The 18,179-nt window shown below is 38.1% G+C and overlaps 1 protein-coding gene across 1 annotated transcript in view; it reads right to left on the reverse strand.

Moving 5' to 3' along the window:
* LOC121411757 (cilia- and flagella-associated protein 54-like) overlaps nt 1–18,179 on the reverse strand; it is a 68,968-nt gene that overhangs the window by 13,511 nt on the left and 37,278 nt on the right. The window contains 26 exon segments of the mRNA XM_041604603.1: nt 524–639; nt 996–1,147; nt 1,376–1,429; nt 1,742–1,864; nt 2,418–2,504; nt 3,305–3,572; nt 4,220–4,248; nt 4,250–4,400; nt 5,334–5,421; nt 5,816–6,004; nt 7,067–7,222; nt 7,593–7,846; nt 8,492–8,715; nt 8,995–9,222; nt 9,723–9,913; nt 10,440–10,657; nt 11,038–11,135; nt 11,438–11,542; nt 13,466–13,618; nt 13,993–14,107; nt 14,694–14,820; nt 15,729–15,821; nt 16,328–16,520; nt 17,123–17,323; nt 17,809–17,847; nt 17,849–17,965. Coding sequence (XP_041460537.1) covers nt 524–639; nt 996–1,147; nt 1,376–1,429; nt 1,742–1,864; nt 2,418–2,504; nt 3,305–3,572; nt 4,220–4,248; nt 4,250–4,400; nt 5,334–5,421; nt 5,816–6,004; nt 7,067–7,222; nt 7,593–7,846; nt 8,492–8,715; nt 8,995–9,222; nt 9,723–9,913; nt 10,440–10,657; nt 11,038–11,135; nt 11,438–11,542; nt 13,466–13,618; nt 13,993–14,107; nt 14,694–14,820; nt 15,729–15,821; nt 16,328–16,520; nt 17,123–17,323; nt 17,809–17,847; nt 17,849–17,965 — 3,769 coding nt within the window.

Below are 18,179 nucleotides of genomic sequence, written 5' to 3' on the forward strand. Positions count from 1 at the left end.
TTCTTATATTGATTCTTTCATTCTTTCATTCATGTCTGAATGCACTTTGATTCTTTTATTTTTTCTATTTGACAAAACGGATCCTGGTAAAGTGCATACTGTAGGCATTCAGTAAGCAACAGAACACTTATTTGAAGTAAATATAGCTCACAACACACCAAAAAACATGAACACAATTATGTCACAAACATAGGAATGTGTGAAATGATCAAATAGATTTTTTTTATTTTTTTAATAATTTGGCCGATAAGAATGAAAAACACATGATCAACAATGGGACTAATGGTTTTAAGCACATTTTGAGGAACCAGGAACTGGATTTCATTTCATTGAAAAAAAGCATTAATAAGTTAACTTGTAAAATTTCTGTGACATGTCTGCTATCAGAAAATTAGATGTCACAATACCACTTAGCTTTTACCAGTGAATGCAATTTCGTCATTTCAAAATACTTGCAGCAACTGGCATTTTTCTTTTAGTATACAAACATCTTCATGAACTGCCCCTGGGAGAGATTTCTTACCTTCATCCTTGATCAATTTCTGACCATTCTTGCCATCTTTCTTGGAGATGCTCGTCTTGCTTGGTCTGTTGACTGAGCTCACTGTTACAGGGGAAACGCGCTGTGGAGGAGTCTGGCTGCTGAAACAAATCAAAATCTTGATGTTTTACCTGTATCTTGACCTTGTTGTCTCTTGATGTTTTACTCATATCTTGACCGTTGTTGTCACCAGGAAATATTTAATGGTGGCAAATTTATCACCCACGGGGTTTAGGTGAAGGGGTGCAATTGACTTTTGGTACTTTATAACAATATCACTTCCTTTCTCAATGAGGTGAATTTTATATCTATTCACACTGTTGGTATTCATGTACTATAATGTGCTTGATAGTATGCACTTTTAAACAGAATTAAGTACATTATTTACTAATGATGCTACCCTATTTAGATGAAACATAATAAAATCCTATAATATATGACTATTGATTCATACCTAGCTGTTTCCTTCTCTGGAATGACGTGTATGGTAGAAGCTAGCGCCACCATGAGGTGAGCCTGAGCCAATGACAGGTGGCATGTCATGTGAGGACCGTAGAGAATCGCCAAAGCTGGAGAAACGCGCTTATCCATCAAGTACTCCAACATCTGCGGTAGATAAAATACACATCAATGAAATTTGAAGAATGTTATGCAGCTATGTATTAATTGCACTACAATCAACATAATTTGATGCTGAGATCATTTTAATAGCGAATCAGATTTCAAGGAATATTTATCAAAAATATACTACAAGTTTTTACATAGGCTTACTTAATCTGCTGGTCGAAAAGGGGGAAGATATTAGAAATATTTCTATCTAATCAAGCGATTTACCTTCAGATTCGATGCCTCCGTAAGTGGTTTTCCAGTATCAAACTTCTGTGTAAGCTTTATTAGATAAAAAAGAAAAATGCCATCAAAGTCATATATTTGATAAATATACAATTATTTAAGTTACCATATTTGGTTACCTTATAATGTATGTTTTTGCAAAATTACTGTATGCCTTGCAAAAAAACAAAATGGAAAATGAGGGGGAAGGATTATTATTCTCTCTGACATTCCACCAACAAGGTAGCCAAAAATAGAAAAACATGACAAAGTTTTCCTAATTTGAAGAATACATTTAAAAGCTGATCAAATAGGGTGTCAAGTGATGCATTGTCTCAAATGAGGATACAAATTGCCCCATTGACTTACCATCTTAGACTCTACTTGTCTGAAGTTCTTGTCAGCAGTCTGAGGGAGTCGCTCTCCATGTAATAACCTCCCAAGTACGATATATGCTTCATTGTACAGGCCAAGATCAGTCAAGATCCTCAACTGAAAGTCAATGGAAGTCAACAGATTTTAAGCAATATTATTTTCGAGAGTGTGATTTAGTTAATGATTGTAATGATTCGCTTAGTCTCTACGTGCTGCAAAAATGCAGCATAACTACCCTGTCTTCAGCAGAGCAGATCTCTTACAGGCTTCTGCATTACAGAGAATAAATTCCTGCCTTGTCCCCATTTACCTCACCTGGGTGCACAGCATGGATAAATTTCTTGCTGAATGCCTGGGGTAGGATTTGAACCGAAGACCCTCTGATTGAGAGACAGGGGTGAGAACCAGTCCAATACACTTTTCAATTCATATCTCAGTTATATAGGTGAAATAAAAAAACATATACAAGCTTTTCAAAGACACATTCTCTTGACATTCTCATCATTTCATTATAATTGAGCCCACTTTACATCAAGCAATATGATATGTCATTTAAAACACATTTAAAAATCAATCACAACTGATAAGGTTTGGGTTATTATCAAATAAAACAGATGTTGATGTAAATAAGACACAAACATCTATATCATTGTGATAAAGTGAAAATCACCTTCAAGATTCGGCCATCCACAGCTCTCTGAAGGTCACGGCACAAGAAGGTCACAATGTACTGATAGAGGGTCAGAAGTGGGAGTACCTATTGAAAGAAGAGGAGGAGCGAAACAAATGTTCATTCACTAGTATCAGACTCAGTCTCAGATTGGGAACTGCTACGACCTTTATAAATAAAACTAACTGATTACTCTTAAATTTAGGGGAATATTATTTCGACACATTAGCATTAGAAAAGTTGTTCACCTCAAGGTTCTACATTAAAACATGAACCTTCAATCAGGCACAAACTACGTAGCAATGGTGAATATATTGTACAACATACCCACAATCATTCAATAAGTATCTTGTGTAAGAATCAATGTTTGAAATTTGTGATCAATTGCAAAACCTCATTGTTGTTATAGGGACCTGGGCCACATCTTACAAAGAGATACAATTCAATCAATCGTAACTATGGAAATCCATCAGAGCCATAATTTTTTCAACAAGAAATTTGCAAAGTATCCTTTGTAAACAAAGGAGAAAACATCAAGTTATCAAGAAGTCAATGAATCTATGAACATACATCACATCTAGACAAAATTTTTGAACAAACACACATCTTAAATGTTGACTTTGCCGGCTTTCCATAGTTGCGATTGAATGGATCAATCACAACTCTTTGTAAGATGGGCCCCAGAACTCATAAGAATCAAAATTAAACACAAACCACTATAATATGTTTTCAAGACCATGGAAACATCACCTACAAATATTGTTATAGTTTACATCCCTATTTGTTTCATTTCTAAACTGCTAGAAACATTTGCTTTAAATAAGTCATGGCATTGTTAGAGGCCATAGTAATTCAATAAAGCGAGGACTAAAAACGAGAGTACCTACCATGAGATTGTGTTTAGCTCTTGATAATTCTTCTGCGACCCATCGCAGGGTCGCTATCAGGGTCCTTCCCTCGCAGCGGAACCTGTCAGACAGGAGGTCCACTCCAGGAACAAGGTACTGGACCTCACATCCCTCCCCTATCTCATAGAGGGCATAGTCCCGGTCTGCGGTGGGGTGAGGCAGGGTGGTACGGAACAGGGCCTTGAAGAGGAACGCAGACAGGAAGCATGCCTCCAGCTTCATACCAAGGTCAGAGGTCAATACATATCTAAAAAAAAAAACCAAGAAAACTCATAAACTAGACATATAAACAAACTCAGAACTGATTTCATTGAAGATCAGTCAAAAAATATTCTAGTGCACATTATGGCACTATAAAATAGACATACATGTACAATGGGAGAATTCTGAACAGTTTTTAAAAAATAAACATTAATATGGAGGGAAAATTCCTTGCAGATTAGGGAGACATTGAGAGATCTAAGCACTATTTTATAAACAGAGGAACTTTTTTAGAGATTACAATGTTATAACTTTCTGAAATATTTCTCCATTTGATTGGCTAAAAGAAATTTGCTGTATCATCATTAACTTAACATTTGTTATATGATTTAATGCAATCAATTAGTGGGAGAATTTTTTCCCCTTCTGATCATATTTATACTTTAGCCAATTAAACATGTTCAAGAATAAGCAGACGAATCCTTATCTATTAACCGAATCATTGAAATAAACCTAAAGCTAAATAAGGAGAATCTTACAAAATTAGGAAATGACTTCAATGAGAAATGACAGGATTAAATACGGACAATATCCCAAATTCTCAAATTTCATACCGAGTGGAACAAGCTACACGTAACAACAATTAATTGTTTAAATTTGCTGAATCAACAGGCTGTGTTTGTTTCTACTCACTGGGCAATCTTTGCTGCCAGCATAGCCCCCTAGAAGACAACCCCACATGCCACATCGGTCAAGCAATTGACTGCTAACATTCTCTGCTTGTTGGTCACTTAGAAGTCTTCTCCATGTGGTCAAAGTGTCGTTGGTTCCTAAGATCAGATCTAGAGCCTCACTCCACCACTTGTATGCTGCCCTGGTAACATGAAACACAATAACCATGTTAAACTTAATCGGCTTTTGCATCGGCTCGCGTTTCAGAACCGCGAGCCCATGAAGCATCAGCTTTTTCATAGCATGTAAACGCAATTAACTTGCATCGGCTCGCGGTTCAGAACCGGCAATTTTGCACCACCAAAGTAGTGGGTTCAGAACCGCGAGCTGATTCAGAATCAGCTTTTTTACTACGTGTAAACAGAAAGCCGATTCTGCATCGGCAATTGGTGCGCATTTCATTTACTTTACCATCGTGACGTAATTGTAACCACACGGATCCAGCGTTGTCTTAATTATGACGTATATCGATGGTGTGCGTATCATTTAGGTTTTTGCATCGGCTCGCGGTTCTGAACCGCGAGCTGTAACAGCGTGTAAACGCAGTGCAAGATAAACCAAAAGCCAATTCTGCATCGGCTTTTGGTTCTGAACCAAAAGCTGATCAAGTGTAAACACGGTAAATGTAGTGGGGTGTAAATAGCATACATGAACAATTCAATGATTCAGATTTTTTCCATTTTTCAGGGTCAAAAACCACAACATCAACATAACCAAAGGATATATACATGTGTATTACTTATTTACTTATCTTTTTATTTTTTTTTGGAGAGATGAGGGGGTCGTCAAGCTATAGTTTACTTAATAAGATTACCATAAAATAAGCATTAAAATTAAATGGTCCTTCGAAGGGGACCTTAAGCTGTCGGTCCTCTTGTTGCTTGTTTACAAGCATTCATGCTTTCTTAGCAATCAGGTAAAAAAAAAATCACCAATCACCACCATCACCAATCTACATTAGCTCTGGGTTTTCAAAAGATAATCATGGTATTTTAATAATGAATTCTACATTCAGTTTATATGAGAGAATATAATTATGGAAATTTGAAAGTTAAACACCAATGGGTATACTTACTTGATATTAGAAGCGTGATAGTGGATGTTTCCAAGTTCGTGCATGGCTTGTGCTGCTAATCCAGACTGCTTGCGGGCCATCAACATCTCTTTAGAGAAATATGGGGGGAAAAATCAGGTTCCGTCAAGAAATTAACATCCTCTACAGTTAAAGTATTCACATCTAAAAACAAATATCAGTCAAACCACTGTGAAGACAATATCACCATTTAGATTGCAGGTCAATATTTCTCATTTTGCAAAAAGGGCTAAAACCACTGTTAAAAATGACTAAATATGAGTAGTAGGGTCACAATTTACATTCATCTCTTTTTTTCCAAATTGAATCCCATTTTGCCCAAAAATAAGTTACCATCCAGTATGTGACATTGGTAAATTTTCCCCAACATGAATCACACAAAAGCTGATTACCAACCAGTGTTGAAAGATGGTAGCTTGGACGTTCATCGCAAAAATCCATGTAGAGTATATCATACCCCTTACCTATTGTCTTGTCATAGGAGGACACGACCACTGCAAGTTGGGAGGTCGGCAGGGCAGCAGTCTCGACCTCTGACATTGACTTGAACTCCGACTTCATGAGGTCGGGAGGCACCGTTGTCTGAGGCTTGTCATCGGTCTCAGAGAAGCCCACTCTACTCTGTTCTGAATGGAGGCTCATGCCTGGCTGAGCTACATAGTCACACCAAAAGATAATACATATTTATTGACTGGGCTTTCATCGTAGATGATCAGGGGAGCGTTTCATCAACATTTCCATCTGACAAGTTGTCAGATCCGACATCTTTCCTTGATTTTGATTGGCTGAGAAGCACAGTTCCCATGGCAACTGTCGGATAAAATGGGACTTGTCAGATAAAAAGTCTGACAAGTCGTTTTATGAAACGCTCCCCAGTACTTTCCATTGGTCAAACTAAGGCTTGGATAGTCTGGAAGGGAAACAATTTACCTAGGAGAACAAATATCATACACCGCTATATCTTCCTACATATTATTTGAAACAATGACAATTCAGGAATACTATTTTTTAAAAAGCACTACAGTATTCTGAGGGATAAAAAGGCAAATTTTTCATTTTAAAGATGTTTTACTGAGCATCCTTCACATCGGGGGGGGGGGGGAATGCAAATACTTTGTGCAGGGAGTTGACTCATTAAGGTTATCAGCACCGACTGACAAGATGTCATCATCCCACAGTTAAAATGGTAACAGTCAAACAACTGTACATCTTAGCCAACCAAAACCCAAGGAAGTATCAGATGTGAAATGTCAATGAAACGCCTCCCTGGGCCCCGTCTTACAAAGAGTCACGATTGATCCGATCAACCACAACTATGGACGGCCAGCCACGTCAACCTTTAAAATGCAAATTTGTTCAAAATATATTTTAGATCTGATGCATATTCATGCATTCATCGTTCTCTTGAAGATTAAGAGCGATTCTCCTTGGGCCCGTTGCAGAAAGAGTTGCAATCAAACGCAACTCTAAAAATCATGCGCAACTTGATTTTCAACCAATCAACAGCGCGCATTTTGGACTTGCGATTGATTTTTTGACTTGCGTTTAAACGCAACTATTTCTGCAACAGACCCCTTGTTTACTATGGAGATTGTGCAAATTTCCAGTAGAAAAAATTATGGTATGGAAGGATTTCCATACAGCTGAGATTGATTGGATCAATGGTAACTGTTTGTAAGATGGGGCCCTGATCTACAAAGCAATCATGATCTTACCATTTTGCTGAGCGGCCAGGTAGAGGATCATGAGGCGTCGACTATGCTGCAGGGCCCTGGCGGTATAGTTTGATTTCTCCAGGGCATGACGGAACCCTTCCAGGCTGTCACCTATCTCCAAAGGTACACTGGACACCTTGAAGGCATCAGACGCTCCTATTGCAGGTTGAGAATAATGAAAGATAACATTAATAACATGCAACATTTTATAGAACAAGGTTTCCAAGGTTGGGAATAATAATAAAAAGGGGTTGCGTATCACATATTTCCTTGATTATTTCAGGAATCTTATTTTAGCATTTGCTAAAGCAATATTTGATTCAATTTCATACATTGAACATATCTATTTTCTTCCTAATTTATTCTTCATTTCAGCGCTTTGCTTTAGAAATCATGTTGCTGAAAATGAAAGTGAAATAAATATATATATTCACCAATCAAAAGATACATCCTGAATAAATCCTGGTCATTATTTCATGGAAACCAGACCACAGATCTAACCAATATCTATCAATCTTGTACATACCCCCATAGACATGGTGTCCCTCAGGGTCAATCCTACCGCCCATGTCAAGCGGTTTCATCATGGTCCTGTCAAAGGCTACCATCAGCTGTATGTTCATGTAGTTCTCTGCGGTCACCTTGTCCACTCCATGACTCAGGGCAGCAGCCTTGAAGTGGGCCTGGACCGGAGGCTCTCCTCCGTAGGCCGAGACCCTGGATACCAGCTTACGTTGGGCCTGGACCAAGAGAGGACTGACAACTTCAGAGTAACGTTCCCTGGGAGAAAAGAAAAGAACCCATAATTTTAAAGCAACATATGCAGACAGCAAGTCATTGAAACTTAACCTAGCTATAACTTTTATTCCTGAATTTCCCTTGCTAGCCAATGATGGACAGTTTTGCACTAAAGTTAAGAAATTTGTTCAATAAAATTCACTATGTATACTGGATTGAGACATTATATTGCATATTGATTATTCCATGGCTTAGCAGTCAGTGATAAAATTCGCAAAGAGATTCATTTTGATCTGTGTCATCACATTTAATTTCTTCAATGCATTTTCTAGGCATTATTTCATCTTGTAAACATTTCTCAATGCTGGGGATAATTCACTGCTTTGGTATCTAGGTTGTGAAGCATTCTCCTCAACAGAGGTATCTCTTGTCACTTGTGGTTGACTTATCTCAAGTGTTTCATGTCATATGTCACTCAATTCTGTAGATTTAATTAAATTATCTTGCATTGTTTAAAATTTCTCTAGGATTTCATTATTTTAAGGCTAACTTCACAGTGAGGTAATGACAGTATAATGAGAAAAATGAATAAAAACATATCCCTGTAATTTTTCAAATACAAAATAGTATCTATTTCGTATTTTTACAAATGAGTTACAGGTGACAAACTAATACAATATAGCTTACTGAGTCAAAACATTGAATCTCATAGCTACATCAGCCAGCTTCTCCCACTTCTGTTCATAATAGAGCATCTCCATGACCCGAAGCACCATGCGTCTGATCCAGCGGGAATCTACACTGCTAACATCATCCAGGGGCGATTCAAACTTGAGACTGGCACCGCCCTTCTCATCCGCTACGGAACCAACCCAGGTGTTGAGAAGGACGTCCGGCTGCGATCCTTTCTTCTGGTGAAACAAGAAAGACATTGGACTTACATGTATGTTCTTGCATACAATCAGATTTAATATTGTCCTAAATTTCATGAGTTTTCATAAGTTTTTCCCTAAAAACTTTTGAATCAGGAGTAGATGACTGTAAAATTACTATCTAACATTATATCGATTGTCCAACCCAGCAACAACAATGCACAATACCAGCTCTCAATCACTAAGATACAATCACCTACATAGGTTCACCAAATCACCCTAAGATCACCAATGTACAGGACACACAGACTGTGTTACCTTCTTCTGCTTGTCTGTCTCATTCTGTAGATGGACTAACATGTCAAGGAGACAGTCTACGGCTAGGAAGAAAGGAAACCACACCACTCCTCTCAAGGCATCTACAGTCAGGAGTCCTGCAGAGTGTCCTCCCGAGAAGCAGTAGAGGATGGCCGTGTGAGCACAGTTCCACATGCTACGGCAGGCATTCTGAAGCAGGGACCAGTGGTGACCCCGATGGGCAAGGATCTGAAATGAAAAGAAAAATTCATGTAATAAAGACTTATAGGAATGCAAACAACAGTATGGCAACTTCAGCATGAAAAAAAAGTACAACCATGTCATGTCCTAATTATTTACAGGTATGCTAAATAAATAAGTATATTTCATACAGGAACATCAAAATCGCTGGCTGAATTTACAGTAAGGCTGAGAATGGTCGATTATAAAATTTGTAATTTTTATTCAGATGTACAACCAATCCATGAAAACCGAGTCTGAAAATATCCTAGTGTACAAGACAGTTTAGGTTGATAATTTTACAATTTTTCCTATTATATATATATATATACAGCACTTGAAAAAGATTCAATACCTCTGCCTGTTAACAATTGTGACGGAGCTGTGGATTCACAATATTATTAAAGTTTGAAATAACAGTACCAAAAGCACTTCAGCATAGCTAACCATCAAAATAGCAAAACAAAAAAATGCATTAATGAAAACACTTCTGATGGAATCTCACTTACCACAGCTTTCCTCAGATGTTCAAATGTTTTCTTGAGACTGTCGATGGTAGCCTGGAGGGTGAATCCGCTGACATCTACCGATGGCTGCTGGACGTTGGGACCGCTCCTCTCGGTCTCTGTAGATTGGTAGGTCTTCATGGTGTCCGATTCCTTGTCATCGGGAGGAGGAGGAAGCACCGGCACGGGTTCTCCTGTGAACAGAAAAAAATTAGGATGAATGGATATAAACATGATACTTGTGTGTGGAAAACATAGACCCAACATGTGCTCCTGATACCTGGGATTGTCTTGATTTCTTAGAATACACAGGATATGGACAGGGGTTTTTGCTATCCAGAATAAGAAGCTAAATAGGTAGTGTTTAAATTTGATGTAAGGTCTTATTTTGTAAGCATATTTTCCAAGAAGATAATATTTTTGGAGAGAATTTCATGATATTCTGAAAATCAGTATACAAATAATGAATGTTTATGAGTGCAATGGACAGAATGCTTCATGAGGTGAAGGATGAAAAGGTCCATTCTTGTTAGACTGTCCATTCAGTTCTCATGCTTAGAACTTCAATTTAATCAATCCAATACAATTACCACTCTTCTGTCCTTCAGCAAAGCTCTTCATATACTTTCCTACCTCTTGAAAAAAATCAACAGTAATAGTTGTTTTCTTTCCTTTCAATACCATATATGTTATGATCATAGAAAGGAAAATAATTCTTACCAACTGAAGCAAGAGCAGCGGCCTCAATGCCCGATGGTTGGTTGGTGAGGTAAGGGTTCATGTCATAGCCATCTATCTGCTGCAATTGCTTGATGATCGGGTCGCTCTGAGAGCCATCCCCCTGACGGGTCACAGTCCTGGAGGCTCCCCCATCCCAACCTACTACGAGGGTGCTTGCAGTCTCAAAGGTGAACCATTCATTGTCCAAGTAGGATGACCTGAAGGGGAAGGTATTATACATTAGAGTGGCCAGCCTCATATTTATCAGTGAAAAATAGACAAGAAGTTACTTCACATGCTGGAAGACTCAAATATGAACTGCTCCTTTCATGGAACAGGATGAACAGAGTAATGGTAGATATCCTTGGCACAATCGATCAAAGAATTAATCTTATAAGTAGCCAAACTGCACACAAATCTCCAACAACAATTGATTAATTTACCAATATATTTTGGAAATCGAAGTACTAAAACATTCTGGAAATTATGAATACAATAATGCTTATTGCAAAACTACATGTCTTAAAAACTTAGGGGAACAACAGTGTCACATTTGGATACCCACTTGACTCTAGAGAGTGAAGAATGTTTGACAAACCTGTAGATATCACCAGCTGTTGGACCAAGAAGCTTGTTTCTCTTCTCAACCTTGTCCAGAAACTGACCAAAGTGACACAAACCTTGCAGGATGTTCATCTGCAGAGAGATTAAATAATAATGAACACGGCTTCAGAGACCAAATGCTCAAAAAAACCCAGCATTTTCTACCTCCTTTTGATATTGGAGGATGTAATTTTGTGACCAGTGCAAAGCGTTGTCAAACTGTGAAGACGATTTTTTTACTTATTTTAGCAAATATTGCATCCATACCACTCTGGGGCAGAAAGGGTCTATTAAAATTGCACTTACATTATTCAAAACAGGTTAACATAGAATATCGTGCTGAGATACTTTCAATCACTAAAGTTAAGTTAAAATTGGCAACTATGAAGTCCTACCTGTGATCTCCAAGGCATTTCATCATTAGTGATTCGTCTAAGTCGCATCTTCTTGCGAGCAGTGCGGTAGAACTCTGGGTAGATACACTCCAACTTGTCAAAGGCCTTTGGAATGACACAAAGCAAATAAAGACAATGTTAGAAGTGAGGGATGAAATAAAAAGAATTACGTAATAAACCAACAAAGTCTTATACACAGAAATATGAACGCACCATGGTGTAGTGGTTCAGGCTCTCACCTTTCGACCAGAAGGCTTTGGATTCAAATCCCACTTTAGGTATTGATTTCCTTCAGCAAGAAATTCATCCAAATTTTCCACAGATGAGATTTTATCAAAAGTTTACTTCAGATAAGACAAGGCCATATCAGCTAAACAAAGTATCTTACAAGCTATCGATTCTACTGTCTTGTATGCCATTGTTAAACAAAGGAGTAATAAAATCTTTGAGGATGAGAAGCTGTTGAAAGAAACCCAATATGTAACTTTGTGATGTCACTCACAGTCTGAGATAAAGACAAAAAGGGAAGATACATACAGTCAAATCCGCTTTAGCAACCAATCAAACCACCTGTCTTGCAAAGACTAGAATTTTGGTTTCTCTCAAATCATATTCCCCATTGAAACAAATCTTACAGTAACCCATCTATATTTATGTCACTTTAAAACACTTATTGTCTGTGGGCATTAGATACATAGCCATTGCCCGGGGAAGGGGCCACTTCCATTCACGAGTGGATACCATGCATGACGAAAATCTCCGTTTGAGAACACGTATACCCCAGTTTTTCCATGGACCTACTCCATGGTTTTTCTCAATCAATTACTGCCCCAAGTAAGTATCAAAACACCTGTTTCTTGACCTCGGTCCGAAGATAACATAATAGCCCGAACGCGGTCCCCGGCAAAGCATGCCACCATTTTTTATTCACTTACTTTCCTTATTTCGAGGTCGATTTTCTTCGTTCGAAATTGAAAATGGACTAACATTGAATTTCTGAATACAATATGCCTTTGAAAATGTGATTAAATATCGAATAGAATAATTTCATTCCGAAGGTCCTACTACAGGCAGAGAAGTCTTACGTAATAGCACAGCTGTTGTTTATCATTTCGTCCCTGGCCCAACGCTCATAATCTGGCCTGTGGAGACAGCGGGGATTACCTGGCCAAGCGGGGTTGATCAGGCGGGTGTTTCATAAAGCTGTTCGTAAGTTAAGAGCGACTGGTGATCCTGTCTTGCAGTAAATGGTACACACCATTGGCGATGATCACCAGTCATTTTTAAAGTCGCTCTTAACTTACGAACAGCTTTGTGAAACGGCCCCCATGATCTCAAACCCGATTTGGGGTCTAATACCGCAGTTTGCAGTCTGAGCTGCGGTCTTTCCGCAAACGGGGGTTGACGTAATGGCGCGACCATGAGATCTCAAAAATCATGTATTTTCCATATTCAGAAAATGCACCCCTTAACTAGTATTGGAGTGTGAAACCCTACCCTTAATAAGTATTGGAAACAAAACGATACTATTGGCAAGTATTCCCTGAATTGAACCCCTAAACAAGTACAGCGAGGCCCCCCGGGAGCCACAAACACTATCGGTGTTGCACAATTCCTATTTTCACATGACGAGATTGTTTTTGTCACTGCTCATAAAGACCACTCTTCTTGACTGCCTTGGGTGGTCTTCATGGTGTTGCATTGTACTTGTTCTGTTAATCAGAGGTTTGTATGTTCAAATCTCAAGGAAGCACTAGCATCACAAAGCCACTCTCCACCCAAGGGTCCAATGGGTACCTGGTAGGATTTGCATGTCAATCTTGTTGGCTTAGCAATACAAGTCAATTGAAAGCTCATTGCTGGAATACTCCCCAGGGAGTGGAAATGGGGCATACACTGTATGTGGGCAAGCCAATATCTGGGGTAAAAATATATCTGTTAATTGCTCAATAATATTGTGAGACACAAGCGATATATCAAAAGCAGTAATTAATACAGGGTGGATTGTATAAGTAACATCAACAATACCAGGAGTTCTTTATCTTCCTGTTGCTGCTTGGCTGAGTCAGACATACGAATGTTGGATCTCATGTGAACTAGGAGCTGGAAACCTTTCTTCCTTCGTCTCGGTGCAGGCTTTGAATCGGGTTGCTTGGCTTGAGCTTGCTTGGCGTTGGCAGTCTAGAAATTCAGAATTACAAAGAAAATTATAGAATTCAAAACATAATCACTTGGAACAAACATAATATCTGAAAATTTTATAATTACTTGTATACTTTTTTAATGAATGCGACAAAAATACAGCATAATAAAGTAAAAAATACATGCATAGTCCATGGTTTTGTACCATGGATTGATTCATACCACCTCTTGAAATTAGGCCCAAGGGATCACCCATTAAGTTAAAATCCCTATATGTATTTCTCTGTCAAAATTGATACAAGTTTCATCAGATTTTCTATTTTACTTTGGGAAATGAATTGCATAATTAGATGTTTACAACAAAAAAGAACGCCAAGTTTGCATTTTGGAAAATGGAAAACTGGGGAGTTTACCTTTGAGTATTCCAGAACAGCAGCAGCATATTTCTTAGGATCATCCCCAGCCACTGCGGCTCCACCTGGTCCCTTGTTGAGGGTAGCTTTCACAGCCGACAGCTGGTCGTTCCGTCTGAAATATTCACATACAATGGATGGACCTCAAATGAACGCATGGTCTACAATTATCATTTTGGTGAAAAAAAATTTATGCATGTCTTTATGGATATGCAAAAAGGGCGAGCTGATGATGTTTTCTCCCACTGAATTTTTGCATTTTATTAAGCAAAATTTCATTATCATTTTTATTATTCCAAAAATATAGTATTGAATACTGCTTTGCATGCATGAAAATACAAATTAATCATCATTTCTTTTGATGAGATAAAATAAAGGAAAGTGGGGACATGACATCAATGGGGGGGTCTCAAGAAGACAAACTCTGACACCCAATATGCAATATTAATGTACATATCAAATCAGACATTGCTTGACATATAAATTTTGGCAGGAGTTCCACCAATAAAGAGAGAATAGTTTAAGTTTAAAAAAAAATATAGTGAGTATTATAACATAACTTTGTTATATCTTGCCCAATTTAGATGACTTTTTTACTGATTTCAGTCTATTTCTTCAAATTATATAGTTTCAATGGTAAAAATTTGGTCTTTTATTCTCCAATGTCTTGAGCATCGGGTAAGTCTTATAATTGACCTTACCTGACAAGCCATGTGATAGTCTCCTCGCACCATTCAATGGCTACATCTACCAGGCCTTCACTCAATGCCTTCTGTACAACCTGAACAAAGAACTCCAGATAACGGGCCCGACGACGGAACTTAACCACTGTTGAGAAAAGAAAATAAACAGTCATAGTTTCAAGGACTGCATGGGTCCAGAACAAAAGGGGATTGTGATATTACATACATGAATGTTTAATGAGAAATACAGTTTACAATTCATTTCAAATCTAGTTAATGCAAAGTCGTTGGCTAAATGGGTATGTACTGCATGTTTAAAGGCACCTCAACAAAAGTCCACGCTACTTTGGGTTGCATCCTCAGCAGGAATCCATTTTTCACTTAAACAAAAATATGGAGAATAGGGTACACCCTGTGATGAGTCTGAGATGGAGGGGTAAGAAAGTGGAAGGTGGGAAGGTAGAGTGTTCCTTTCTAACTTGAGTGTAGTCTTTAAAGGGTAAATTGCCAACTCGTCCACTCACCACATTGTCTATCTTCATTTACTCTAATGCCACTTTGTACGATAACCATTTGGTCCAATCATCGCTTTGTCTAATCACCAGTTCGTCTCAGAAGCAGATGGTCTAATACCCATATTATTTTCATCCGTTTTGCACAATTATCACTTAGTCCAATTAGACCAAATGGTATATGGACTAAATGTCTATTGGACCAATAGATTAGACAAAATGGTGAGTGGACGTAATGGCAATAGACCATGTGGATAGTGGACAAACTGATGGTAGATCAAATGATAGTAGACGAGTTGGTAATTGGACGAAAATGGCATTAGACCAATTTGGAAATAAACCCTTACAAGGACTGTAAACTAGAAAAGGTAATAGGCTCAAGTAGTTGGAGAGGTACATGTAAGAGAAGGCTGGTTTGAGTCAGCACAAAGAGTTGTAGAGCGTGAGAGACTCAATGTTTCAGGCAGGTTGCCTGTCCATCTTCAGGAGTGGTCCATGTATCGCAAAATTGCTCGAAATATGATTAATCAATTGTATTTACCTTCTCGATATGCATGCCTGCTTGGGAGGGTGGCAATGAACGCATGAAGGATGTTAGGATCCTCTGACCCAGTCAACTCATCTGCATTTTGGGCTAAGAAACAGCATGAAGATTGATAGAAGAGGGTAAATATTAAAATATACACTGAATATAAAACAAAATAATGAAAATGAAATTAACAGACAAAACATCATTATAGTGTGCAGAGGGAAAGTATATATAACAAGTATGTATAACATTGCTTTTTTTGGGGGGGGGAGAAGTAAAAGTATTTCAGAGCATTTTCAGTTATTTCAAAAGGGATATTTGAAAGACAGAAAAAGGTATACCATTTACTCTTCTAGATCTATACAAATAGGCAATTCCATATAGGACGCACATGTGTATGTCTTATTCCATATAAGTTGCACCTACTTGAAGTGATTTGTCTCTTTTTTTAAATTCATATGAAACCTGGCAATGCTCTCAAGATTAACAAAGCCTGAGTAATGAGAAAGAGGCAAAAATTGAGAGAATATAGAAAAAAGGCAGAAATTGCCCCCAAACTATAACTAACATTGAAGTATAATGGGTATATAAAGATATCCCATCAATCCTACCTAGACGAGACAGTCTGAGCATGTGTGCTTCGAGTGCACTCAGTTCCTCATTCTGAATACCTTCCAGAGCTATGGACGGTTGCCCAGACCGCTTAGCCTTGCGTTTCTTCTGGGTGACATTGGCTCCTCCGCCACCCTCGCCGTCTTCGATGAAGTCGATGTTACCTCCTTCCGACTTCCCACCTTTCTCATCCTGTGATAAAGATCAGAAATCGTTCATTATCTGGGCCCCGTCTTACAAAGAGTTGACGGCCAGCAACATTAACATCTAAAATGCATGTTTGTTTAAAATATTTTCTAGATATGATGTAAAGTCATAAATTTACTGTTATCTTAAAAAATCAGGGTGCTTTTCTTTGCTTACAAAGGACATAGTGCAAATATCCTGGAGAAAAAATTATGCCATTGTTGGATTTCCATAGAGTTATGATTGATCAGATCATTCGTAACTCTTTGTAAGACAGGGCCCTGGGCAGTGATTCCTGAAGCATCTTGTCAGTGACTTTCATTAACAAATTTGCTCTGAGACGATCAGATGCATGGATTTCAGTGGCCTTTATAACAGTTCTCAATGCTCCTCAGTAGTCATAATATCCTACATATTTTACACATGTAACTATGTATCATTTTGTCCACAACTTAAAACGCAACATCACAGATGTCTATAGGGATAATCTTGACTGTTCTGTCTCATACTTCCTTCTGCTCCTCAACCTTCATCAATCATAATAAAGTCAATGTTATTGAAACATTGTGTGACTTGAAACATTGGATACTGCATTTTGGGGGCCTTACCTTTTCTACAACCAGCATCTTCTTGCCTGCCTCGATGACGTGATTGGCAAGTGATCTCTGCTTCCATGTGCGTAGAACCTTGGCCATGTAGAAAGTGATTGTAGCGACCATGTGATGAAGGCTGTCTGACACAGACTGCTGCCGACGCTGTCTCATACTGTTGGGGATGTCCTGGAGCACTGCGCAGCACTGGGTCAACACCTAGAAATGCCATACCGGTCATGGTAGTAAAATTTTAATTTTAAGAAACTTAGAAGAGCAACTATTTGAAATTTGAAAAAAAAAATGTATTGAGCTATTGATACCATTACAAAAGTATGGAAACAAAAAAGTAGAACCTATTTACCCAAAATACAAGAGCGCTTAATTACTATTGCTAGATAATCGAAAATAAGTTTGAATCATAAGTATTGCAATAATTGTATTTCTATCTACTACATTTTTTAAGCTGATTTCTCTGTCACATTTTAACAATCTTTGTGTTGCATTAAACTGAAAGGTATTTTGAGAAAGCGTTTGACCAAGAACCCTAGGCATCATTGATCAATGGTAAGAAACAAAAGACAAATCATGTATTTACTATACAATAAATAAAGGAATGTGATTTTGATTCCCACCTCCAACCCTCTTCCCCCCCCAAAAAAAAAACAAATAAGTAGAAAAGTTTAAGTAAAAAAGGCGCTTACCTGCACAACAGGAATAGATGGGATCTTGTAATGGATGACCCGGGGCCAGAAGTCCATAGCACTGTACAACAGCCTGAAGAGCCATGTTGGTCTCATTCAACCAACCAGCTAACTCAATAGCCACAAGCATTCTCTCGCAGTTCAACAATCTTTGCGTCTGTAACAAATGTAAACAAATCATGGTCAATATGTTTGTTAGCCATTGCAGTAGTTCATTTTTCTTTTTTCATTAAAGGAGATCGAATGTAAACCTTTAACCCTAACAGTAATACCATTTTTTTGTCAAAATGATAATCATTGTATTAGAAAATAGGCGAAACAGGAAAAAAAGGAGAAATCTTTGTTCCATTATTGATATCATTACAGCTATT

The sequence above is a fragment of the Lytechinus variegatus genome, chromosome 3 (genome assembly GCF_018143015.1).
Source record: "Lytechinus variegatus isolate NC3 chromosome 3, Lvar_3.0, whole genome shotgun sequence".
NCBI classification, from domain to species: Eukaryota; Metazoa; Echinodermata; class Echinoidea; order Temnopleuroida; family Toxopneustidae; genus Lytechinus; species Lytechinus variegatus.